The 27,761-nt window shown below is 39.0% G+C and overlaps 1 protein-coding gene and 1 pseudogene across 1 annotated transcript in view; both read right to left on the reverse strand.

Annotated features, from left to right (window-relative positions):
- Window positions 1–1,544: 1,544 nt before the first annotated feature.
- LOC138154713 (proteasome subunit beta type-4 pseudogene) lies at window positions 1,545–4,298 on the reverse strand (annotated as a pseudogene).
- Window positions 4,299–4,437: 139 nt separating this feature from the next.
- ENDOD1 (endonuclease domain containing 1) overlaps window positions 4,438–27,761 on the reverse strand; it is a 34,000-nt gene continuing 10,676 nt past the window's right edge. The window contains exon 2 of the mRNA XM_069079690.1: window positions 4,438–9,943. Coding sequence (XP_068935791.1) covers window positions 8,744–9,943 — 1,200 coding nt within the window. The 3' untranslated portion in view covers window positions 4,438–8,743. The remainder of the gene's footprint in view (window positions 9,944–27,761) is intronic.

Here is a 27,761-nt window from a genome sequence, read left to right on the forward strand (position 1 = left end):
ATATGAGCTTCTTGGTGGCATTGCCTTTTCTGAAATCAACAATACTAAGTACAGCATTTATGATCATTTAACGAAATGTTTGTTGACTTACTGACTATAGTGTTAACAAAATAGGTATAGCCCCATAGCAAAGAGGAAAGATCCTACGGCAATTCAGGCTAGGATTATATTAACCTCCTAGCATCCTTTCACCCTCATCATCTCCTCTCAAACAAGTACCAGGTTTTTCTGAAGAATCTACTTTGGGGTTAAGCTCTCTATACAAATGACTTATCATACTTAACCTTTATTTTCAGCCAGGTGGCAAAGTAGCTAGAGTGCCATGTCTGGAGTCATGAAGACCTGAGTTCAAACCCAGCCTTAGACACTAGCTGTGTGACCCTGAGCAAGTAACTTATCCTCTGTCTGCCTCAGTTTCCTCATCTGTAAAATGAGATAATATTAGCACCTACCTCCCAGGGCTGTTGTGAGAATCAAATAAGATATATAAGTTTTTAGCATGTTTTTAACATAGTAGTCACCTGGTAAAAGCTTTTCTTCCCTCCTCCAAAAGTGGACTAGTGCAACAAGCATTGGAAGGGAAGTCAGGAGATCTGGACTAAAATTCCTGGACCTGCCATATATCACTTGCTATGTGATATTGAGGAAATCACCATCTCTGGATGTCAGCATATAAAAACAAGAGGGTTGCATTAAATGTTCTCGATGGGCCCTTCTTGCTTTTACATTCTATTATTTGATGAAATAAAAGAAAGAGAATTCGATTTTTTATGTAAAGAAGTCCCAAATGAAGAAATGCCCCTATCAGTGCAGATTAGCACTTTCTCTGCAACTCAGAGTCTTACAGAATTGGCTAGAGCGCTGAGAAGCAAGGAGACTTACCCAGGGTCACACAACACATGATGGGTCAGAGTTGAGACTTTAGCCTAAATCTTGAATCCAAGGTCAATTCTCTATCTACTATGCCACATTGCCTCATAGAAATTATGTCGTGGGCCAATTTCTCCAAGTGCAGGTGGTGGTGGTGTTAAATTCATGTTTAGTTGTTCTTCACTCTCTGTGATCCCATTTGGGGTTTTGGTTTGCTATGTCCTTTTCCAGCTCACTTTACAGATAAGGAAACTGAGGAAAACAGGGTTAAGTGACTTATCCAGGGTCATACAGCCAGCAAGTATTTGAGGCTAGATTTGAACTCAGGAAGAGGAGTCTTTCTGACTCCAGGCCCAGCACTCTATCCACTGCACCCGCTAATCTCATGGTAATACGATTTCATATACCACTAAATTCATAAGGATGATAATAATGATGAGAGTGATGATGATGATAGCAGTCATAGCAGATTGGTCTTGGTGTCTGCTCGAAACTGTTGCCATGAAGATCTTTAGAACCTCAGTTCAAGTCTTAAGATTATTAACTTTGTGGGCTAGGGCAAATCACAACCTTACCGAACCTTAGCTTTCTCATCTGTGAAATGGAGATGATAATATTTGTACTCTTTACCTCACAGCACTGTGAGGATGTAGTGAAATAATGCATACAATGTATTTATAGAATGAATGGATGGATGGAAATGTATTTATTAAGCACTTACTATGTGTTGAACAACGTGCTAAACACTGAGGGTACAAATACAAAAGCAAATATAGTCTCTGCCCTCAAGGAGCTTACATTCTAGTAAGAGGAGACAAAAGAGTGATACACCATGTAAGCGACTGCTCTTCTTATAACACAGTCACACTTATAACCTTGGTCCCATAGTATGAGATGCTCAGAGTATCAACACATCAAGATCTAAGAATCATTTTAAAATGAGTTCAGCAAAGCTCTGGATGTACCTCTTTCGCTCCAGGGAAATCTTCCTGTTTATTCTGAAAAGTGGTCCCCACTAATGAGTAGGCCTGGTTGGGATTACTGAATCCACGCAGGCATTTCATTACACCATATGGAATAACAACAATGATAGTTATAATAATAACCATTCATAAGTCTTTCTTCATAACAACCCTATGAGGAAAGTTGTATATCATAGATGGAATATCAACCTCCTAATTTTGCAGATGAAGACAGTGAGACAAAGGGGTGGAGTGATTTGCTGACATTACGTCACCAGTGGTTCCAGAGTCAGCGTATGGTTCTGAATATCATATTCAAGCACGAATAAGGAGGAGAGAAATTCACACCAGGTCTGCTGATTCTAAGTCGACAGCTCTTTCTGCCATATCACAATTTGGAATAGGCCAAGACAATATCTACAAGCCAGCCCTAAGATCAGCTTTGTATGTGCTTGCTTTTTCTACCTTGATTTTTTAGTGGATTCAGATTTTGATCAAATTTTCTACATGACAGCCTGCTATCGTGGAAAGGACACTAGACTTAAGGTCCTCTGCTCCTTACCATCTATGTGACTTGAACTTGTCATTGTATATCCCTTCTTGTTTCCTCTTCCTCAAATAATGGAGTTGGGTTAATGCTAATAGAACAATTTATGCAATGCATTACATATCCTATCTCTTATTATCCTCACAATAATCCTATAAGGCAAGGGCTATTGTTATCCTCATTTTACAGTTGTAGAAACCGGGGTTCAGAGAAAGGCTAATAATGCAGGGTCACATAGCTAGTTAGACCAAAGACTAGATTTGGGCAACTAGGTGGTGTAGTGGATAGACTGACTGTTGGGCCTGGAGTCAGGAAAATGTGAGTTCAATTCCTGCCTCAGACACTTGCTGTGTGACCCTGGGCAAGTTACTTAACCCTGTTTGCCTCAGTTTTCTTCTCTGTAAAATGAGTTGGAGAAGGAAAAGACCAACCACTCCTGAATCTTTGCCAAGAACACCCTTGGAGTTACAAAGAGTTGGACATAAATGAAACTATTTAACAACAATAAGATTTGAACTCAGATTTTCCTAACTCATAAGTCCTGTGTTCAGTACATTAATATTACTTTAGAAGGAACCTTAGCAATCATTTAGGCCAACCCTCTCATTTACAGATGTTAAACTGAGGCCCAAAGGTCACTATGGTCACATAAGTGTTAAGTAGCAGAACTGGGAAATGAAAACAAGTTTTTTGATCCCAAATCCAGCATTCTTTTTTTTTTTCCTGAGGAACATGTTTATTTCAGGCCACATATACTTAAGGTTTCCTCTATAGAGTCTCAGCCTACAGGTCCAAAAGAAATCAGCAGTGCAGGTGCCATGTCTTCATAGAACAAATTAATTCTCTTGAAAAAAAGATCTCTTAAGGAAGAGGGAATGGAGACTAGGAAGGGAACTGCAAGAAGCAACACAGAAGGCTCCCATCTTATCCCACAAGCACAAAGACAGGAGGTCCAGAATGATTTATTTCCTACCAATCTCTTATAAAAGGAAAAAGTCAAATCTCAAGTCCTGGGACAGCCAACATGGCCTTAATAGCAGAGCCAGGAATAGTTAGGGCACAATAGACGAGGCTGGAGATAAAACTGCATCACTCAAAGCCACTGATCAGGTGGGCAACATCCCAATTGGTCTCTGCAGACAGAGGTCCCTCCACTTCAACTCCTTTCTCAGTCACTATGGCAATTTCAAACCTGTTATAAGATCGGGCATCTCGGTAGTGCAACACAGGCATGGAGCGCTCCACCAGCTCCTGTGCCTCTGCCTGGCTTAGAATTGGCTTCTTTTCCAAAACCTCTCGCATCAAGGGCTGGGCCAAGTAGGCACCATAACCAGTGGCCAGTGTAGGGGCTTCATAGGCTACATCAAGCATGTCCACATAGCCGAGGAATCTTTCCCCATCAGCATAGCCACCAATGACCATGGTGTTCCAGAGTGGGTTCGTCTTGGAGCTGCTGCTGTACATGGCTCTCGTCAACCGAGAATGGATGGCTTTGGGGCTATAGCTGTGTCCATCACCCAGCAGCTCTTCATCAGTCACCATCTGGTCAATGACTTGTTTCACATACTGGAAATCAGCATAATCCTCAGAGGCACCAAGCATGGTATTGTTGTTGAAATGCATGATTCGAGAGATATTTCGGAAACAAGCCAGGGAGCCATAGGAACCCAGCATATCAGCTGCAATTATTACACCTCCCTCAAATTTCACACCTAGGACAGAGGTCCCTGTCACCATTGGGTTCTGCATCCGAGTAATCAGGCTTCCTAAGACAGTGGTGTCCAGCCCTGGGAGACCTCCGGAGATGGGCGGGATGCGGTAAAACTGGCCCAGTGAGGGCCCCCGGGCCCACAAACCCAACTGCGGCTCCTGCATCGACTCCATCTTAATTACTCTGGGGAGGGGAAATGAATCTCCAGCATTCTTTCTAAAGCTATAGTCTTATGTCAAGCTCCATTCTAATTATAACAGTCTTTGATTCTGCACTTTGCATCACATGACCCCAGATTAACACTTGGCAAACTTTCCAAAAGGAATCAAGGAAGAATGGCCACAAGATTTCAGTTCAATTCAGATTTAATTGTCATTGCTGCCCTTTCTTTTAGATGATTAACAAAAGGGGATCTATAGTCTCATTTAAAAAACTATTATTCTTTCATTATTATTATTTACTATACAGTTGTCAACAATAAAGTCAAGCTTATACCAAATTCAAGCACAAATAAGGAGAATAGAGAAAATCCAATCTGTTGCTTGCCATGAGTGCCTTGAAAGTTTGTTTCAGGCTATTTGATAGAAAAAAGAAGTGTTTGGGGAGGTTTTCAACATTGAAATATGAATGTTTAGATGTTGTTGTTGTTAATTTGGATGGGCTTGCTATGGTTCTGGTTAGCAGTCAACACATCACGTGAAGTGGCTGCCTGGAAGGGGGATGCAAAACTTGGGAACGTGTTTGGTAGATGGAGACCCGCATTGTAATGGGTATTATGAAACTGTCACCAACAAGTTGTTGTTGCTTTGTATCATTTATTGCATCCCGAGCAGCTGCCAAACACAGAACAAGACACAATGAGCTGCCAGTCCCAGCTGGCACTGGGGAGGCAGCCAAGATTTCCTGCCCTTATTAGTGCCATTTGCAAAAAAGAAAGTCTGAGATGCAGAGCCCCAGAGAAGTCCAATTTCTTTTAGAGACTGTGCCTTCTCCTTTCAGACAGTAGGGATTTTAGTAATAAAGATGGATATAAGCTTTGTTGTTGATGCAGGGCAAAATCTATGGAGGAAAGAACCTATAGAGTCTCACTCACTTAAAACACATCACAAATACTGTTATTTCTGAAATGGCTGAGCCAAAGATAATTTCCCCAGAAAAATGGCCTTGAAAAGCGATTCTAATACTTGCCCTGTGGCTAGAGCCACTCTCTTTTCTTCACAAATGCTCTCAAGTTTCAAAGCAAAATAAAAATGGAAGGTATACTTGGAAATCAGTGCCTTTGAGTTTATATGGAACAAAGAGAACAGGGTTAGATGAAACTGACAGGTAATTCCCAAAGCTCATTTGAGCCAGGGGCTTCCTTCTCCAGTCCACCTCTCACCAGACTTGCTAACAAGTCACAAGCATTTGCTTGAGTTCCCACAGGGTATTCTGTACTACACCTTGAGTCTCAAGCTACAAACTTATGTCTCCCCCTACCTTTGACTTTTTTTTTTCAGTTTCCTGGTCCTTGGTCAGTTGGAAATACTACATGGAGAATGAACTAACCAAAAGTTGGGTAGGACCAGGGAAAAGGAAGAGAAACAGAGTCTTGATAATGTTCAAACTGTATATAAAGGTCCTTCATCAGGACTTTGAGAGGCAGCCTAACAGAGTAGACAGGAGGCCAGCTTTGGCGCCAAAAAGTCCTGAGTTCAGGTCTTGTCTCTGGCATTTATAATAGTCTGAGCTATGTGATTTGGTTTGTCATTTAAGTTCTCTAAGGCTACCTGTGTTACAGGTGTACATCTCTATAGGTGTAGGAAGTTTCCACACCAGAGATTCCATACACTAAAGGAATCACAAATCTAGACTTTTCCCCCCGCTCCCCAAAAAGTAATAAAATAAAATTACATATAGACAATTCTTCCATAAAGCTACAATGAATATGAAAGAGCATCAACAAAATCCTCAAGATAGAAATAAGTTTTGCAATCCCAAGTTCGCCCTTCAGTCAAACTCCAAACAAAATGGCTTTGTTTGTGCCATTCCCCAAACTGATCCCCGGGCAGCGCTTCATGACAACAGCAACCTAGTCTTAGCAAACAGAGAAGATTGTCAATTACAGTAGACATGCTCAGTGCAAGGATGGCTGCCCCAGTTTTTTAACTATAGTAGGTATTTTGCTTCCTTCTCCTTCCCCAGTTTCCTAGGAAGGCCACAATATGCATGATGCAATGAACTCAAAGACTTAAATAAGTTCTTAGTTACTAGACATGTCACAGTTGGGTTAGTCATGGTGCTACAGGTAGATGGGATCAGTTGCCTGTTCCTTTCAGACCACAAAAGCCAGGAGTGAGCACTGGAATAAGTCTGATGGAGGAGAATGAAGACAAGATACCCAGGTTCTTATCCAGACTCTACCACTAACCAGCTGTGTCATCTTAGACATGTCATGTATCTTCTGTGGAGGCATCAGTTTCCTCATCTATAAAAGGAGAATGTCCCTTTCAGCTCCAAAATTCAATGGTTGTATTGCTTCCTCTCCCTATGATTCTGTGAATCAGCTTCAATACAAAATACCACCATTTTCTATTCCCTTATCACTCCTATAGTTCCCGGATCATAGCCCCACACCAGATGGCACCTCAAAGGCCAACTAGTTCAACCCCTTCATTTTATAGATGAGGAAATGGAGGACCAGAGAGTCTAAATAAATTTACCCAGGATTTGAACCCAGGTCCTCTTGACTTCAGAGTCAATGTTCCTTCCATCGTACTATGTTGCCAATGGAAAGTTTTATCTGGCCACATACACTTTCATGAATGGAAGCAAGTGGTTGAGTATTGTAAAATTAATAAAATATCTAAATATGAACTATATTTTCCAATCTCAAGCCTGTCCAGGGCTTGTGTTCCAAGTCTTACATTATGGATTACCATGATGGTCCTTTACTGGTTGCAATTCTCTTTAAATATAATGCAATGATCCTTTTTCAGTCCCTCTACGTTCATTACACTAACATTTTCCAACCACCACCCCAATGCAAATGATTAGCCTCTGTATCCACAATATCCTTCCTGCCTCTTAATTTATGAATCCAACTTTCTGATGATAGAATGCAAAGGGCAGATGCCTCTGGTGTCAGGGTTTCATACCAAGCTTCCAGCCAATTTACAACTTTTCCTCTGACCCCTTTGTTTTGTTAGAATTATTCAGTCCTTTCCATGGGCAATGATCCAATGTCAGAAGCAGAGTAAACCCTGAGGAGGGTGGTTTTGCTTCCGCAAATGGTTTCAGGCTAACAAATGTGTTGTTAAGAGGTAGGAAAATGGAGATGTTTACTTGCATGACCTATGATTGTGAGAAAATTTTAATTTCTTGGTAGAGTGTGACCTGAAAGATATATTATAAGAGTCTTAAACCAATGACCTATTGCCCACAAAAATATTTTCCTATGAGACATTTCTTAATCACAGATCTAGCTTCCTGAGAAACTTTGTAGCAGCTTTCCCTCTATTAACGCTTACTCTTAAAATATATGAACTTGAATTCTTCTTGAGTGTAAGCTTTTTTTTCCTAATCAAAATAATTCTTTAGGGACCCATTTAAAGTGCTTCAGTTTTATTGTTTGCCTTGATGCATAGGGGAATGTATTCATTAAATTGACTTGTTCAGAAGCCCAGATTAATTTGGTCATTATCATATTAACTGATGGGGAGGGGGCAGTTCTCAGAATGAGATTTTCAGGTGACCCTTAACTTGGTGTCAGTTTCTTGGCTTGGTGAAAGATTCCCTAAGATCACTAACACTACACAAGAGTAAACAAAGCTTTGACCCTGAGTTCTAATCCTTTCTGGGCTTTTGCCTGAGAGAGGAATATTATACTTGCTAACTGGCAAGATAATTCTGGACTTATTTTCCCACCTCATTAAGTCACATTTTGCAAAAACATCCATTATCTATGGAGACTATGTAGTGAAATTCAACTGTGAAAAATTAAAAACCATAACTAGATTTTGGGGGTCTTTGAAAGTCCAAAGGAGCTTCTTGGGTTGTAGTAATGGGTAAGCGCCCTTCAGGCTGGCAGCTTTTACATTGTTTCAAGGTCATGATGTTGGAGGAAGATTCAAGAATCAGCTAAAAACATCAGTGGTGGGCTTTTTTATCTGACCTTATTGGGTTTAATTAGATTAGATGAGAAGAACCAAATATTAAAGGGAGGAACGTATTTCTCTTTCCCAGTTTTCAGAAAACACTTTGGATGAACATTTTACTCTACCTAACTCCCAACTATCACCAGCAGACAGATATCTCCTGAGGTGTAGGCCACTTTCCCTACTTTATTAATAGTGAAGAACTGAAAGTATTTATGACTTAGGAAAAGCTGACCACTTGACCAAACTAGACTGTAGAGCCACAAGAGATTAGTTTAACCCTCAACTTTCAGCCCTTGACACTTTACTAGAAGAAAATTCTAAATCATACTGTCATTTCTTTGCTACCACAGGCAGTTTCCCCTTAACCTCTAAGTGAGTTTGCAATATTATCAGTGCCCAAAATGCCATGTGAACTAAGAGCAGGAAGCCACATGTTGAAAGAGAAATCACTCTGACTCTCCCTTACAAAAAGTCAAAATCTCAGTAGATGGATTCTCCTGGTCCATTTTTCCTTTTATAAGTCCCCAGAGTTGTCATAAGATACCTTAAAGCCAATTCGTTTACAGATACCAAAAAGCACATGAAACAGGCTGGCAATAGTGCCAAAGGCAGTGTCCAAGAGGAGATAGAAAGTGCCCCCCAGGCCCACAGCAATATCTTTCAGGACAGTTGGGATGGCACAAACTGTGTACATGGGGAAACTGACAATGTCCACAAGGACTCTGATTGGGATACTCAGAATTCGGCAAATGGTTTTCAGCAGGCAACAGAGGATGCGTAGAAGGGCCCTGATGATTTTGACAATGACCTTGACCACTTTCCAGGGAATGCTCACCAATTCTTCCCCAATGGCCATGAAGTATGACACTGTTGCTGAACACATCCTATGGATTCCATTTTCTAGAATATTGACAAGTTGCTTGGTAATGTGCCACAGACAATAGAGAACAGTTTTCAGGATTCCAACCACGAGGTAGTATATTAATTGGAGAAGCTTGACAAAAGGGGTAGCAATAATGCTGCCAATTGTTCTGAGCAAACTGCCCTCATTTGCTTCCTCTGGCAATGACAGAGCAGACCGTTTGTTCCGAGTACTGGATAATTGGCTAGGACTTGACTTAGCCTGGACCACTCTCTCTTCATCCTGTACACGGTTAACCATCTCTAATATTTTTTTCATTTTTTCTGTGTCCTGGTCTGCTTCCCCACAATTGTTTTGGAACAGCTGAGTCCCAGATGGAAGCAGCTTTTCAAGATCCTTCACCATCATGTCTTCTATGATATCCCCATCCCTCATATGCTTAATGAATCCCATAGCCCACCCTCCAGGAACAGCACAGCAAGCAGCCAACCAAACAAAGTCAGGGACAGACAGTTTGTCCTTAACTCTGTGGTCTGAGGGCACTGCTCCTGCAATGACATACAGATCATCCCCATTACCACAATATGGGGCCAAGGCAAGATCCATTAGGCTATTCACATTCATGTACCACCTTTCCCTTAACGACTGGGTCATAGGTACAGCATTCGTGAGGGTGTATGTTGCCACCTGGAAATCATCACTGTTAAGGGAGCTGAGGTACAGTTGTCCTTTTTGGTAATCAGAATCCAAGTAGTCAGTACTTAGGGCTTGTTTGCTTCCAAGATTGTCTACAGAGTTAGCAGCATCTGCTTCATTCATCATTTCTCCAAAGTTGCTGTTGGGATCATCTACCTGAAAGATGATAGAGAATACTATATTTAGTTAAGTCAAAATTCCATAAAACATTTCTCTGGCAAAAGAAGCACATTCTTCCAATGGATGTTAAGTACCTACTGTATGCTGAGCACTGGACCTGAACAAAAGGGAAAGTCCAAAACTGAATTAAAAGTACATTTGGAGGTGCCTATCAGTTAGGAAATGGCTTAAAAAATTATGGTATGAGAATGTCATGGAATAATATTGTGCTGAAGGAAATGATGGAGAGTTTCTTTTTTTGTGCATGCATAAAACATATTTCCTTATTAGTTATGTTGTGGAAGAAGAAACAGACCCTCTCCCTAAAAAGAAAAAAAAGCATGAAAAAATAAAATGAAAATAGTATGCTCTGATCTGCATTCAGACTACATCAGTTCTTTCTCTGGATGTGGATAGCATTTTGTATCATGAGTCTTTTGGAATTGTCTTCGATCACTGTATTGCTGAAAATAGCTAAGTCATCCATAGCTGATCATTGTACGACATTACAGTTACTGTGTACAATGTTCTGATGGAGACAGTTTCAGAGAAGCATAGAAAGACTTGTATTAATTGATTCAAAGTAAAGAGGACAGAGTCAAGAGGATACTTTATACTATAGCATTAACAATATGAAAATAAATTTTGAAAGACTTAAGAATTCTGATTAGTCCAATGATCACCCATTATTCCAGAGGGGTGATGATGAAGAATATTACCTGCCTCCTACCAGAAAGATGATAGACTATGCAGAATGACACACATTTTTGGATAAAGTCAATATGGAAATATGTTTTTCCTAGCAATGAATATTTGATACAAGGATTTTGTTTTTCTTTTTTTCCCCTGGGGCATCAGGAAGTAAAAATGGCAGAGAGAAAAAAAATACTTAGTCACTGTGTCCTTGTTCACCTGTAGCTTCCTGTTTAATAAAAGCACAATCCATAAACGTAGGCAATTCCAATACATAAGACTCCATGACAAGGTCATTAGAAATAAAAATAGAACAAATTATACTGTGAGGTTGTCCTTACAGTTTAAGAGGGAAGGTCATCAACCACTGGGGAGCAGTCACCATTTTGTGAAGGAGGTAGCTTTTTAGTTGGGCTTTAAAGGATAGGTAGGAAATTCAATAAGAAATTAGGGAAGAGGGAGGACATTCCAGCCATAGAAACATGTTTGGTTCTGACAGGGGTCATAATGAAAGATCTTAATGTATTCATTAGGGACTGGAAGCATTTTTAAAAGTCCTGTAATTTCAGGAATTACAACAATGATTGAGCAAAAGATAGTTCATCCTATTTATACATCCAATTTAGCCTGGTATTTTGGAATACAGAGGTATGATACCAGTGCTATTGATTATAAGCCCAAAGGATCCGTTCAGAGAGAGGCAACTGGACACAGCTGGCCTCAGAATCAAGATAACCTGTGTTTGAATTCCACCTCTGACATACCCTACCTATAGGAAATCACATAACATCCCAGTCCCCCTCCACCATCATGGTCTCAAAGACTGAGTTGCAGAATGTTGAAAGGATCTGCACTGGTGAAAGGAGTTTCTTCAGCAGGGAGTTGCCTACATGGATGAAATCACATGTCCAAACAAAACAAAACAAATCCAATTATAAAGGTGAAAGTTACAATGAAGTCTGTTCTGTATTCAGTGGAACTGCATGACCTAAATGCTGATCATGAGTGCTAATGTGGGGAGCTATTGAAATCAGCCCAAGAAAATGACATGTAAGATTGTCTTTGCTTGCCTAAGTAACCATCAGAGCATCCATCAAAATGATGTACCAAAGGACATGCTTTCCGCCACTACAGTCTTCAGGCTGGCACAGGCATGTCATAATTTTGCACATATGATGTCACCTGTCCTACCATAGCAATGGAAATAATATAGAAATATTACCTTTGGGATGACTTTCTGAGGGATTTCCTAGAAACTAAGACCAAAGTTATGGAAGCCCACTGATCAGCTCTACTTCATCAGGAGTCAGCTATTTCCAACTAAGTAGTAACTATTTCCAATACAATTCAACATGCATTTGTTAGCCACCTATTATATGCAAAGTTCTTTATTAGGTGCTGGAGAGACCAAAAAAAAGCAGAGGCAGAAGATGGAATGTTGTATATAGGGAACCCCAAGTAGACCAGCTTAGCTGAAGATCAGTGGGTATGAGAGGACTACGTAATATAACATAAGCTATGAAAGATAGGTTCAAGTCAGACAATGAAGGGTTTTAAATGCCAAACAGAGGATATATGAGTGTGGGTGTGTGAGTATGTCCTTGAAAGTATGAATGCAGGTATGAGTCAGAGTAGATACATCATTAGGATTTACAAAATCTTTACAAACTGGAATTCCATGTCTGTTGCTATTTGTCCTAACCCTTCCCACTCCTCCATTGAGTCAGAATCTGACACATTAGGAGGTTATCAAGGGATAAAATATCACCTCACCTACTTAGAGGTAAAGGTTTGCAAAGGCTCTCTAACTATATATCCCCACATCAGCTCAAACACACCACAATCCTGTCAACTGGGAAGCTTAAAAAAATAGCCTTGGATTTGTCTTTAATCTTCCATGGTTCTATATATTTCATGGCTCCTTTGGGGAAAATTTTTCAGTAAGACTGAAATAACTAAACATTAGAATGAAAACGAGAAAAGTTGATCTCAATACACTCGTAAAAATTAGAACTGCAATTCAAGAAATCAACAGAAACCCTCCAATGGTTGGCTAAAATTCAAGACACATATTTGTAGTAAAATTTTATATGCTGTGGTGTGGATAAACACATGTATTACTCTAATCAGGGCATTTAAATCAAACTGGGGAGAAAGAACTGAGTTTAGTGTTGACTCTTAGGTACTTAAGCACTTTTAAAATATCCAAACCAGGGCAAAAGGGAACCTTGACTCTATTCTGTTTGGACTTAATTTCTTGATGGCATTTATTTTTCAAATGACTGGTATTTATAGACCAAAATATTGATAGCTATGTTTTTAGTGGCAGCAAAAACAGGAAAATAGGTGCCCATTGATTGTAGAATAGCTAAAATAAATTTAGCTTATAGAAATAATGGAGTATTCCTACACCATAAGAAATTATGAATGTGAAAACATACCAGAAGCGTGGGGAGATGTAGTCTTGATGAAGTAGGCAGAAAACAATATATATAATGACTACAACAAAGTAAATGGAAAAAAACAAAAAACTGAAACAGAACACCATAAGAATATCATAGCCAAGTTTGGCAATAGAGAAGTTGAAAAAATACATTTCCTTTCCGTATTTGCATAGGTGGGAGACTAAGGTATGAGATATACCATAAACTGTCTGACATGGTTGAAATGTTGCTGGTTTTCTTGAATTGCTTTTCAAATCTTTGTAGCAAGGGATAGCTAAATGGATAGGGGAGGTATATATTAAGAAATGAAAGCCACATAAAAACAAAAGATATCAATAAAATATTTTTTGAAAAATGAATGGAGTTGGATGGACTTGTTCTCAATCTGTCAACTTCAGGTGCGGATGGAGGACACTGGGAGATTTGGGGATGTTTTTAAAAAATGTTTTGTTCTACTCCCCTTTCTCTGAAATGAGCTTCTCTTCCCTGTGCCCCTACTGTTGCTTTCAGTGGTCTCATCAGGGTAGGATATTATTAATTAGCTTTTCATTTACATGTATGCATCTTTTCTGCCCAACTGTACTATAAGCAAGAGGAAGACAAGAACTGTTCACATACGTATTCACATACACCCAAAGTATAGGAGTAGGGGGAGGGGAAAGGTAAAGGAAAGGATACATAGTGCTTTGCACAAAGGTGCTGACTAATGCATTAGCTCATTAAATTCTTATCCAAAAACCCAAGTAACTAGCCCTTGCAGAGAGGCAATAGGTATGCACCTTTCCCACTCTGCACCAGGATTTTTCTAGAATGCAGAGTGAGTGAAGAGAACTGGGAGGGAAAAGTCAAATCAAACAATAAAATTTATTGAAAATGTACTGCAGAGGGAGCCATAGGTGACTTTTTTTTTTTTTTTGCATTTTGGAGGGCAATTGGGGTTAAGCAACTTACCCAAGGTTACATGGCTGTTTTTTGTGTGTGGGTGTTAAGTGTCTGAGGCCGGAACCGAACTCAGGTCCTCCTGACTCCAGGCCAGCACTTTACTCACTGTGCCACCTAGCCGTCCCATATAGATGACATTTCTATAGTAGCTTTAGCCCTTCTCTGTTTCTGCAGCCAAGCATTTACTTTAGAAGCTCTCTAGCCCCATACCTTGCTTCACAAATTGGCTGTCATAGAGGAAAGCTAAAAATTCCATTCCTTTTGTAGGATATTGCCTCAGTTGCAAAATTATAAAGAATAAGCATGGTTTGAAAGAAGATATATGGGAAGACCCATTCCTACCACATTTCTTTGCTGAGGTGGGAGGTCCACAAATGTTGCATATTGCACATATTTTCAGACTTTTTTGGGTGTATTATTTATGCTAATTTTTCTTCTTTCTCTTCATTCTTAAAATATTAGTTATTATATGGGATGGTTCTCTGGAAAGGAAGGAGTGATACTGGGAGGGAACACAGTATTGTTTAAAAAAAACCTTAAAATAAAGGAATATTGCCTCAGCTCCTAGATAGTTGGGTGATAAGCACCATGGAAACATAAACTTAAGTTCCTTAATTATAATAACAGCCATGTGATCAGGACATTGAGCAAGAACTAAGGGTCAACAGAGCTTAAAGCCTCAAGGTAAGAAGTCTTTAAGTTGTGAACCATGGTGCTCATCATACTACCTGGCACATAATAGGCATTTCATAATTACTTATTGACTGACTAAATGACTGACATGCATAAGATACAGAAAGAGACATGTTTTTGGACATGACTTCTGTATGAATTTCTTTTACTTAGCTAGGTTTATTTGTTTTTTTCTGATGTTTTTTTGTTTTTGCTTTTTTTTGGAGGGCAATTGGGGTTAAGTGACTAGCCCAAGGTTACACGGCTAGTTTTTGTGTTAAGCATCTGAGGCCGGATTTGAACTCAGGTCCTCTTGACTCCAGGGCCGGTACTCTATTCACTTCACCATCTAGTTGCCCCCTAAGTTTATTTGTTAAAAGGGCTTTTCTGTTTCCCTCAGTTTATAATAAAAAGGAAGAGGGTCCAGCAGGATTAAGTAATAATGACCTAAAACAAGAAAGTCATTGAAACATTTTTTTTAATGAACAAGAGAGAATAGAAGGATGTTCAGAAAAAAGTACAGACAAGCAGAACAGTTTTGAAAGTAATGTGTGGAATTTATTATATACTTTTAAAAAAGCAAGTGGTAGGAATGGAGATTCACTGTTTCATATAAAACTCTATGGGAGTTCTGCTGTGTATTTGGAAATGTTATTTTTTGGTGTTTCAAGTTCAGAATAAACAAATACAGTTTTAAAAAAATCAAATTTGACTTTGTTCATTAAAGTAATGAATGTTATTTTTGACTGTCAGCATCTTTTGTTTCCAAAGAAACTTTTGGACTAGTTGAAATAAAGCACTCTCTTATTTAGGAGAAGAGCTGAAAAGTACAATACAGTAATGAAATAAACAACTCTCCACCCAAAATATCCCTAGTGGAGGCAGCATGGTGAAAGAGTGTTGAACTTCTATTAAACAACAACATAATGTAATATGATATGATATATAACATAATATGATGGTGGTGATGATAATGATAATGATAGCATTTATATAGCACCTAAAGGTTTATAAGTACTTCACAAATTTTATCTCATTTTATCCTCACAACAAACTCGGGAGGTAGGTGTTACCTCTATTTTCAGATAAAAAAAACTGAGACTAAGATTAAGTGACTTATACAGGGTCTTACAGCTAGTAAGTATGTGAGTCTGGATTTGAACTCAGGTCTTCCTGATTCTGGGTCCGGCACTGTATCCACTGCACTACCTAGCTGCTAAACTTAATCTCTCTGTGCTCCTATTTCATCATTCATACTATGGGTATAGTAAGACTTACACTGGCTGGGAGTCCCTTGTCCATATGTGTATTTACTCCCTCTAACAACTAGATACATTTTAATATCTTTTTGAGATAACAATTTGCTGATCCTATGAGAAGGATCTACAGTCCCTGGAATGAAATAAGCTCTTAATAAATGCTTGCTGAATAAATGAATGAATATCTAAAAACACACTCTCATTTCTATAAAATGTCCAAGTAGTGTATGTGATATGTCAGTAATGTGATTATCATCAGTAATATTTGATTACAAAACTCATTTTTTTCACCTTTCTACTTTGAAATATAAAGGGTAGATGTATTTTTCCAGACTCTCCATAGGGACTGTTAAATGATCTAATTATTGCATTTACTGTCATCCACCGACAACACAGCTCCCCAGAGGAAGAGGCATAGCTAGGAGGTAAGAGATGATTTCAGATTCCCATGGGTCTCTGGGCTACACCTGCCTTTTTTCATATGAAACCAGGCCACTGTTTGGTCTCCAAGAGTGCTCTGCTTGGTGATACACACAAACTCCCTCTGACCCATCCCCCAAGCAACTCCTTATGTACTTTGATATCATTCCTCACCACTCTTTCTCAATCTCATTCATCCTCCTCCTGGCCCTTCATTGTAGGTATTCTTCAGGGGTCTGACCTTGACTGAAAGTCTTGTCTTCATGCTCTTTCCCTTAGAAATCTAACTCATCCCAATGACTTCAACTGCCACCTTTGTACAAATAACACCCAGATCAAGGCTTCTGGTCTAATTCCCTCCTGAGCTCCAGGACCACCAATCCAAACTCCCAAGAGGGTATTATCTGACTATCTTGCCAGAACCTCAAAATCAGCTTATCCCAAACAGAGCTTGTTGTCTTTTTCCCTAAACTTGTTCCATCTTCTGACTTTGCTTGTTTCTGTCTTTGGCACGGCCATTCACTGTGCCTCTCATGTTTGTAAACACATTTGTATTTAAATCTAGTTTAAATCCATTTCATTTGCAAGTAAAGACATCACCCTCCTGATGTCATTGGTGTTCTTTGAGAACCAAGAATGAACAACAACAAGCTTTAGAAGTCCGTGGTCTCCCACTGTACACTCAAGGCCATCACCAGTCATTTTGACCTATGTCTCACCGGTGGATTCCAATGACTCTGGAGGAAACAGTGAGGCTAATGACTTTGCACAGCTCTGCCTCACTTAAATCCAATTCATTTGCAAGTCAAGACATACTTTCTGACATCATGGGTCTTCTTTGAGAACAAAGGACACACAACAAACAACAACAATGTTTGTAACCTTATACTTATCTTTGACTCTTTCCTCTCCCATACTTCCCATCTCCAATCAGTAACCAAATTCTTTCCACTTCACTTCTTCAGCATCTCACATCCATCCCCTCTTCTCTATTCCCATTGCCACTATTCTACAATAGGTTTCATTATCATCCATCTATTGTAATTTTTAATGAATCTTCCCCCCTCTTCTCTCTGTTCTCCTCTCTGCACTTCCTTTCACATACATATAAACCATCATTCACATCATTCCCAGATAATTTCTCTTATATTTAATTCTCTGGATTTTGTAGCCACACTTCAGCTGCATTCTCCTTTGGCCTCTGTGGCCTCCTTCTCTCATTGGTGAGTTTGTTCCAGAACTTCCATTTTGAAAAAGGTCCCAGACTGCCTTGCTTCACTCTCCATACTTTACCCCCATACTTAAGCTGCTTCCTCCTTTGTCCCCTGTAACCTCTTTCTCTCATTGTTGAATTCCTCCTAAAATTTCCATTTTGAGGAAGAGCCAAGGTCAGCCATCCTCCATTCTCCAGGCTTGGATCCTATGTCAATTTTCTCTCCCCATACCTAGCTTTCCCAGTTCCTTATAATGTATTGTCTTCTCCCATTAGAATGTAAGCTCCTTGAGACAGAGAACTTGGGTTTTGTTTTTGTTTTTTGCTTGTGTTTGTATACCCCTCACACTTAGCACAATGCCTGGCATATAGTAAATGTTTGATAAATGCTTGCTAACTTGACTTGTGTCTGGTTATCTCCAGCAGTATGCTGCTAAATATTTAACAACCAGCACTCCAGTGGGGAAAATATATATGACAAACTTTTAGGTTTAATTTATATTATTAACATTTTCTCTATTGCTTTCTTGGGGCAGCTAGGTGGTATAGGAAATAGATTACTGGGCCTGGAATCAGAAAGACTCCTTTCCCTGAGTTCAAATCTGGCCTCAGATATTTACTAGCCTTGTGACCCTGGGCAAATCACTTAACCCTGTTTGTCTCTATTTCCTCACCTGTAAAATTTGCTGGGGAAGGAAATGGCAAACTACTCCAGTTTCTTTGCCAAGAAAACCCTAACTGGGGTCAGGAAGAGTCAGACATGACTAAAACAACTCAAAAACAGCAACAAAACTTATCACTTTCTTAATTCTAGACAGTCATCAAAACAGTAAAGCAAATCTTAATACAGAGTTTGCCTATTTCCAAGATAAAAATGCTCACATTGAAAATTTAACAATCAACTCTCTCCAGTGATTTGAAGTGGCTCCAAAATATTCCTGATTATATCATTATTCTGCCTAAAAGTCTTTGGTGGCCCCCATTGGCTCCCACAGTCTGGGACTTGCCATTCTGGCTTTCCAGCTTTATCTCTTATTACTCTTATTTATTATTCTCCTCTAACCCTTCCATTAACCCTACTCTGTGCTCTAACTAAACTCCATTACTCTCTTCCTCCTGGCAATGTCCTGTACTGTCCCTCCTCCATGCCTTTGCTCACACTGTTAGCTGTGCCTGGAAAACCTTCCTTTCCCTTCTTTATCTATTACATCCCAAACTGTCCTTTAAACATTGACTCAGATACCACCTTCTCTGATTCCCTATCTAAAACAATATTATCCCAAGACTTCTTATAATATTTTGTTTTCTGACTCTAATAAGCTTATTATACAGTATATATTAAACATAGATGTCTGTATTTGTGTAGAGGATTGTAGACTCCAATGAGTATAGACATGTCTTATTTAAACTTTGCATCTCATCCAGTGTCTAGCTCAATGATTTATACAGAATAAGCACTTAATAAGAGCTTGTTCAATGAAATGGAAGATTAAATTAGAATGAGAGTTCAGGACAAAGTAAAGGGGTGAGTGGTTTGTCCTTGGAGCTATAGGTCTGAATAATAGGAGTAAGCCAAGCAAAAGGTTTAAAAATAGGGTGAAGATATACAACAGTGGCAGAGGATCAGAAGTATAGGGTAGGCAGGCTCTTGTTAGCTAAAGGGAAAACAAAATGAGAGATACATACAGAAAAACACCATTTTGCAAAAGGTCCCAGACTTCCATGCTTCACTCTCCATACTTTGCCTCCATACTTAAGCAGCTTCCTCCTCTGGCCCCTGTGCAATAAAACCTACGCAAAAAAACTCAACCTTCTGTTTCACTAAAAATCATAAGATTATAAATTTAGAACTAGGAAAGACCTTAGAGGTTCAACCCTTTCATTTGACAAATAAAGAAACTGAGGCACAAGAAGATTGTGATTTACACAAAGTCATAAAAGTAAAAAGTGGCAGAGGATTTGAACCCACTAACTCCAACTTGAACTAACCCACTGACTCCAACTAATCCAGCATTCTTTACACTGTATCACCATACCTCCTTAAGGATTTGTTAAATCTTTGTTCTCAAGAAAATTCGGTCAGACAAAGTCTTTAAGTAAACAAAGCCAGTAACAATAACTGAAAGGGAACAAAAGAAAGAACACTTTTATACAAGCTACCAGGATGATTTTTTTTTTCCAGGCCCTGAAGGCAGTTTGTTTTCCTGCTTAAAACAGGAACAGCAGATTGCCCTAAAACAGGAATATAGAGAGCTGGGAAAATGGCATCCAAGAAATGTTCATTCAATGATTCTGTGTATAATCAGCCTAAAGAAGGGAATAGTAAGGTCATGTCACCAATAGCATAGACACTCAAGCAACCAGTCTGTGACTGCTTCTCTAAAGAAATTACTCCTGACCAAGTGACTGCTGTACCTCTATAAAGACTGAGGGATTAGCTGCAGCACCAAGGGCTATCTCACAGTACCCCAGTCCATCTATCTTAGATTTTTTGAGCAAAATGATCTCTGCAGAAAGGCTAAAGAACTGAAATTATATAGTCTGTAGGAGAAAAGATAGAGGGAAGTGGGGAGTGTTTAATTATAGTCTTTAAATGTTTGAGTGATTACTCTACACAAAGAGGGAGAGCAACTGTGGATTTAAAGTGCAGCAAGAGAAAATGCTATCCACATCCAGAGAAAGAACCATGGAGTCTGAATGCAGATTGAAGCAGCCTATTTTTTTGTTTGTTTGTTTTTTTCCTTTCTTGTGGTTTTTCCCTTTGTTCTGATTCTTCTTTCACAAATGACCAATGTGGAAATGTTTAACATGATTATACATGTATAATCTATGAGATTGCTGTTTTGGGGAGGGAGAAGATCAAGGAGGGAGGGAGAAAAATTTAGAACTCAATATCTTACAAAAAATGAATGCTGAAAACTATCTTTACTTGTAATTGGAAAAAAAATAAACACTATTAAGGGCAGCAACAACAAAAGTCCAGCATAAAAAAAATCCTTCTTGAAAGGGTTGTTAAACACAGAAGAGAAGCTATGGAATCTCCTTCCCTGGAGAATTTTAAGCCAAAGATGAAGAAGCATCTGCCAGGATGGTTTAGTCTAGATACTTCCGGACAAGACAGCATAAATTAGATGTCCTCTCCAGCTCCCTCTTGACCCTGTGGTTCAATTATCTATGTAATGTTTCATGCTATTTCTATTTCAGTGGAAGAGATACTGGAAGAAGAACGGAGTGGTGAGGATACATGAAATATTTTTGTTCTTACTGCATTAAAAAATCTTTAAATTAGTTATTTATTTATGGGCATAAAGGGGATTACTTTGCTATCAGGTCACCACTTGGACCCATGCTTCTCTCTTTGTGGAATCCTATTGAATCCTATGAGCCGAAAGATCATCCATGCCTAGCGCTGTGGAGATCCCAGACTCTCCTTAGGTCCCGTAAAATGCATTTCTGATGGCACTAGAAAGCAAAAAAGATGAGAGGGCTTGTCATGAGTCCCATCAGAACAGACCATGAAAAGAATTAGTATATATTAAGATTACAGGAAGGAACTGCCTTTTCCCCTCTAGGAGTCAGGGTATTAGTAGAATTGAAGAAATGGGAGGAGGCAGATAAAGGGGAGGGTGGAGAACAGAGAGATCAAGCTTGGGGCGGGACTTGATTTATTGTGTGCCAGAAATCTTCATCTCTCATAAAAGGAATAGTCTAGAAAATGACCTACTCGGTGGGCGGAGATGGAGAATAATAACACCAAAGTTCTTTTCTTTTGGCTTCTAAAATATCTACCCTTTCCCTGGGAGTGAAAATTTCTTTAGTAGAATTAAAACATCTTGGTTTTAAAAGGAAAGAAAAAAAAAGCAAGGAGATCCCCACCCCCGCATTCTTTTGCCTTTTTTCTTCCAATCCCTGCTTATTGGAGAAAGACAATTGACCAAAGAGAAAAAAGGAAAAGAAGCAAATCTCTCTAAACCAGGAGTTCCATGAAAAAAGGATAATGGAATGGTTCCATGTGTTCATGTCTTTTTCCCCCGGGGCAAATGAGAGAATAAGCAAGATAACCATTTGTTACGTCCTCAAACATAATATTAACAGATCCTTCTTCCTGCTTGGAGCCTAATGGCAAAGATTACATAAGTGAAATGTACAGGGGACTTGCAATTAATGAGACCTAGACTGAAGGACCAACACTGTCCTTTACTGGGTGGGTGGCCTTAGGCAAGTTGTTTAAACTCTCTGAGTTTCCATTTTTCAGGAGTCAAGAAACCTGGGTTTTAATCCCAGTTCCACCACTTTGTCAACATCATTTAACTTTTCTGGGCCTCAGCATCTGCATTTGTAAAATTAGGGAGTCGGATTAATATCCTGTACAACTTTTACATCCTATAATATTTGTACTACCAACCTCACAAGGCTGTTGTCAAGATCATGATGAGATTAATTAAAAATAGATAACATTTATTAAGAGCTTACTATGGTCAAACACTGTGCTAAGAGTTTTACAAATATTATCTCATCTGATCCTCACAACAACCCTGTGAAGTAGGCACTATTGTTATCCCCATTTTACAGATGAGGAAACTGAGGCAAACAAGTTTGGGGTGTGTTTTTTAAGTGATTTGCAGTGTCACACAGCAAATGACTGTCTGAGACTGGATTTGAATATGTATATAATATATGTGTAATATATAATAAATACTACAGTAATATATAATATGTATATGTAATATAATATAGTATATGTATGATATATAAGCAGAATGTATTCATATTATATATGTACATATTTATACACATAACTCAGAATATAAATAAAAATAATACTATATATGAACATATGCATATAAATGCATGTAATTAATATACTAAATGAATGTATACAAAATGTAAATATATAGTGCATATAGCTAGATCATTATGGAAAAGTTTTGAAAGTATAGCATTATGTAAATTTGAGAAATTGCTATTAGCAAAGTAAACTGACTTGTATCAAAAAGTAGATCTAGGACTTTTTTTTTCAGGTAACTTTTACTTTAAAAAATTCCAGAACTTGAGCTTTCTTGGTAAATCTTAGTAAAAAGAGCCAATTCTTTTCAAACATATAGAGAGGACTTCATTAGCTTCTCAGCTTACATCATTTCTACTGCTTAGGTTTCTTTTCTTATTATTGACAGCAGGTTAGTTTCTATACTGGGTATTGCTTTCATTTTCAGAGGACTGATGATTCTTGGCATTTAGTTTTATTCACTGAAATTATCTCTCCATTCTCCCATAGTGCTTTGCACTATTTCAATCATAAAATAATAAATTTTAATTAAACACTTACTATGTGCAAAGCACTAAAATTTTTTAATAAATTAAATAATCTTTGCACAATTTCACTCTATTTCAATAGAATAAGTATTTTTGAAACATACACTATATGCAAGGTACTGTATAAGGCACTGGGAAAGCCATTGTGCTAAGGACATAAACCAAGAGTGTCTGCCCTCAGGTTTACATTTTACTGGGGGAAACACTGGGTAAGCAACTACAGGTGATATACATGGTTATTTAAGGAAGGAGAAGAGCACTATCAGTCACTGAGGTGGGGGTAAAGGTAAGGAAGATGTTGCCATAGAAGCCAGCAATTAGTCAAGCACCTCAAAGCTAGGGAACTCTAATATGCAGAAGTAAGGACATCATGCTTTTCAGGCAAGGGGGATATTGTTGTGGGAGGTAGGGACACAGAATGTTGAACCCTAATTCCCAAACTGAAGCAACCTCTCCTTCCTCTGAATTCTCACTGTACTCTGTACTTTCATCATCTCCATTTTGGATTTTAGTAACTTTTTATTCTTCTTTTTTCCCTCTCTAGGCCTGAGACTTCTGGGCTTAGATTCTTATTTTCTTTATCCTCCTTAATCATAAGCATTCATCACCTGACTCACACATTGCTGGCAAAAAGCAAGCAAGTGACTTAAGGCCTATTTCACCATTAAGAAAGTTTGGTACCAAGATGTTGGCCAAATTGGACTGTGCATCAAAGACGAGACCAGGAATAGAATGAGGTCCTATTTAATTCCTATGACGGTTTAGAATTTTAGGACTACTACTGATGGGCAAGTAAGCCCTAGAACTTCAGGAATACTTACCATCCTCTACCACTTCCCAGCCCCAGTCCTACTTTCAACCCAGCCCCAACAGCCTTCAGTCCAGGGAAGCAATCTCTATACATAGGACCTTACAACGACTGTGAAAGACCTTGGCCCCTTAGCAACAACAGCTACTGAAGACTGAGAAAAGAAAGTCCTCAGCACCAATGTCCATGGAATCATAAAATGGTTCCAAATTGAAAGCAGATATGATTTTATCAGTACATATGACATTAAAGAAGATGCACTGTAGGAACGTGCCAGAAATTACCTGATTATTAAATTTGCATTGTGAACATTTATGTCTCAGCAAATACTACAAATTGGTATTTTATTATTTTGCTAATTGTCTTAGAACATCAGAGGTTGGCTAACTACAGCCTGAGTCTGAGGAGTCCAAACAAATTAGGCCTGTGGCCCAAACCTGTTTGTGTACTCCCAGAGCTAAGAATAGTTTTATATTTGTAAATAAAGTTTTATTGTATTTAAAAATGTAAAAACCAGTCTTAGTGAGAGAGTGGTTAGGCCAGTTAGTGTACCTCTGGTAGACTTTAAGATGAAGTCTGGATGAATGATGGAGAAAATATTAATAATGAATATTAAATTTAAAAGCGTGTCATGCCTCTGGTTGTTAAACATTCACCAGCACTGTGCCCCTCCCCCTCCTTACCATCTGCCTAGTCATTCATTGCACCTTAAGGACCAGAGACCTTCCATCCCACTTGCAGCTAAAACTGTCTTAACTGCCATCCCCTGCTCTTAACATAGTGCTTTGCATATAGTAAGTGTTTAATTAATGCTTTAAAATGCTTTTATAGTCATTCATTCAGACTGAAAAGCACTTGGAAAGTCCATGTGATCTATGCAAGGGCAATTCAGCATTTCTTCTTCAAAGCCAGTGGAGATCTGATCTTTCCTGCTTAAGCTCAAAGTTTGTTAAATATCTACTGTGCACAGGGCCCAGCGCTTCATGCTAAGGCAAGTGTAAATGTTAGATAAGTCACAATTCTGTGTCATAGACGGGGAGCTAGTTCCCTCATTGTACAGATAAGGACACAGACACGGGAGTGACTTGCTCAGAATTTAGGGCTTCCTGATTCCCATCTCAGCTCTCTACCCAGCAGGCCATCTAGGTGCTTTTGAGTTTATATTCTAGTAAAGACACAAGATGAATACACAAATAACCATAACATACATGATAAAGAGTGCCTTTTTTATTATTATTTAGTAATTTTTCAGTCGTGTCTGACTCTTCATGACCCTATTTGAGGTTTTCTTGGCAAACATACTGGAGTGATTTGCCATTTCCTTCTCCAGCTCATTTTACAGATAAGGAACTGAGGCAAACAAGGTTAAATGACTTGGCCAGGTTCACACAGCTAGTAAATATCTCAGACCAGGGGTGGCTAGGTGGCACAGTGAATAGAGCACTGGCCCTGGAGTCAGGAGGACCTGAGTTCAAATTCAGCCTCAGACACTTAACACAAAACTAGCCGTGTGACCTTGGGCAAGTCACTTAACCCCAATTGCCCTACCTTTCCCCCCTCAAAAAAAACAAAAAACATAAATATCTCAGACCAGATTTGAACTCAGGAAGATGCATCTTCTTGACTTCCAAGTCTGGCACTCTATCCACTGTACCACCTAGCTTCCTCTCAATAGTACATTTGAGAGGTGTGAAATAAAGGGTGGGACAGGATAAGATTGGGGAAGGTGGTGGTATTTAAGTCCAGCTTTAAAGGGTGAGGAAGAAAGGAAAGTGGAGAGAGGTCACTCCAGGCAGAAAAACAATTTGAGCAAAACACAGAGGCAGAAAAGCACAGGCCAAGTTGGGGGACCCAGAATATTCCAGTTGAACTGGACTATAACGTGGAGGGGAGTGATGGGAGAGAGGGGCAGGAGGGAGGATGCTGCAGAACTGGGCGGAACTTTTCAAACTCCCGACAGAGTTATGTCCTCCTTGTGCAGATCTTGGGAGACAATTCCATTGCTTCTGAGAAGTAATTCAAGGTTCTATGGAATCTTACTATAATAAAAATATATTCTAACATAATTTTAATACTGTTAGCAATATTAGCAGGGATAGAGCACAAGATAATTTTTGTAAAGTGCTTAGTGCAGTGCCTGGTACATTGTTGTTGTTCAGTTATTTCCAACTCATGGGATTTTCTTGGCAAAAATACTGGAGTAGTTTGCCAAAGAGATTCAGTGACTTGCCCAAGGTCAGACAGCTAGAACATTTTTTGAGGTTGGATTAGAACTCAAATCTCTTGACTCCAAGCCCAGCACTCTATCCACTATGCCACCTAACTGCCACCCATGGTACATAGTAGGTGCTTAAAAAATACTTGTCACCTTCCCCTTTAGCTGTCATCTCAATTAAGTCCACATTACATACAATGCTCTATATTCCTAGTTTCCATCTCCCTGCAGGGAAAAAAAGGGCAGGGGAGGTAGGGGTGGCAGGGTAGGAGTTACATTCTCATATCTCTATTTTGGTGGCCATTATACCATCAACATATTTTAAGCCTCAGATTTGTTCAGTGGCCAGATTCGTTTGAGAAAAAAATGGGCTAATGAAACCAAATGGCCATCAGCAACATCTTTAAAATGTATCAACACGTGCATTAAATAAAAGTTAATCAAACCAGTATGTGAAGTGATTATAATGCTTCATTGGCCCCACTAATTATGATGTATGCTTCATCTTCAGACTAAGGGTAGCATCAAAGAACAAAATAGACTTTCTTTCCTGTTTCCCAAATGTTAGTGCTATGTGAAACAATGGTATCTATCCTTTTATTTTAACACCAACACCTGGGTACTAGGTAACTGTGTGACCCAATTACATATGTCAACAGACCTGTCAACTCAGCAAAAATTCCTTGTTTGGATTAATCCTTTCCCTGAATCAAATGTTATGGGTTGAACAGAATGGCCAATTCAGTCATCCTGTGTAGACATGTTAATTCTTATGTAGGGAACCAAATGACTCTCAGAGTAGATGTGTTGTTGGAGTAGATTGTGCTAGTCAGCAACCAAGCAATAAGGACACTGAAGGTCCCATTCTTTCCAAACTAGACTCAGTTAAGTATCACAATGAACCAAATCGAGACCAAGTCACCTTCATATATAAGATGTAACTCCTAAATAAGAGGAAAATAAGATATAAGTACACACTGGAAAAGAATTTACAGAAAGCTACTATATTTTTAAAAATACTGCTAATGTACTTTAAGGGAGAAACCTGCTACTGTTTTTTTTAAAATAAGTTCCTGCAATACATTAAAAAAAAACCCAAAGGTCCCATATTAAGGCAAAAGGAATCCAGAAAAGTGGGGAAATTTAAAGAGACTAGGCTTTTTTGTGGCAGAGAAACATAACACAGATAGGACACTATCTCTTGCCTGCTTACGACTAATCTCTCTCTGTATTTGTGTGTATGTGTGTATATGTGTGTTTAATATCTCACACCTGGAGCAGCCCCTCATTCATTTGGGAAGCCTGAAACTCAACTACTCTGATGGGACTTATGACAACTCTTTGACTCTCTCCTGTCTATTTTTCTACTCCACTCTAAACTCCAAGGAGATTCCTCTGTGGCTTTCATCAGTGGCCAGAGCCAGCAATCAATCAACATTTATTAAATACTTACTATGTATAAAAAGGTACTATACTGGGCAATGGAGATTAAAAAGACAAGTGGGACAGTCCCTGCCCTCAACGAGTTTACTTTTGAATGGAAGAGATAGCGCTTGAGCACACACACACACACACACACACACACACACACACACACACACACACCAAAGCATATACAAGGTAAGTTTGGAGGCAAAGGAATTATCTACTGGAGGACCAGCAAAGGTGTTCTGCAGAAGCTACATCTCAGCTGAGTCTGAGCACCCCAGGAAGAGAGGGGAACCAGTGTAAAGGAATTGTGTCCAGACATAAACAAAACTATGTGAGTAAAAGCAAATAAGTCATACAGAGTGTGTGGAGTGGTATAATGAATGTATAATAAGGCTGAAATAGCTG

Source organism: Petaurus breviceps, unplaced genomic scaffold, assembly GCF_028583685.1.
Source record: "Petaurus breviceps papuanus isolate PSGF00001 unplaced genomic scaffold, PetGlider_PUasm1.0 91133, whole genome shotgun sequence".
NCBI classification, from domain to species: Eukaryota; Metazoa; Chordata; class Mammalia; order Diprotodontia; family Petauridae; genus Petaurus; species Petaurus breviceps.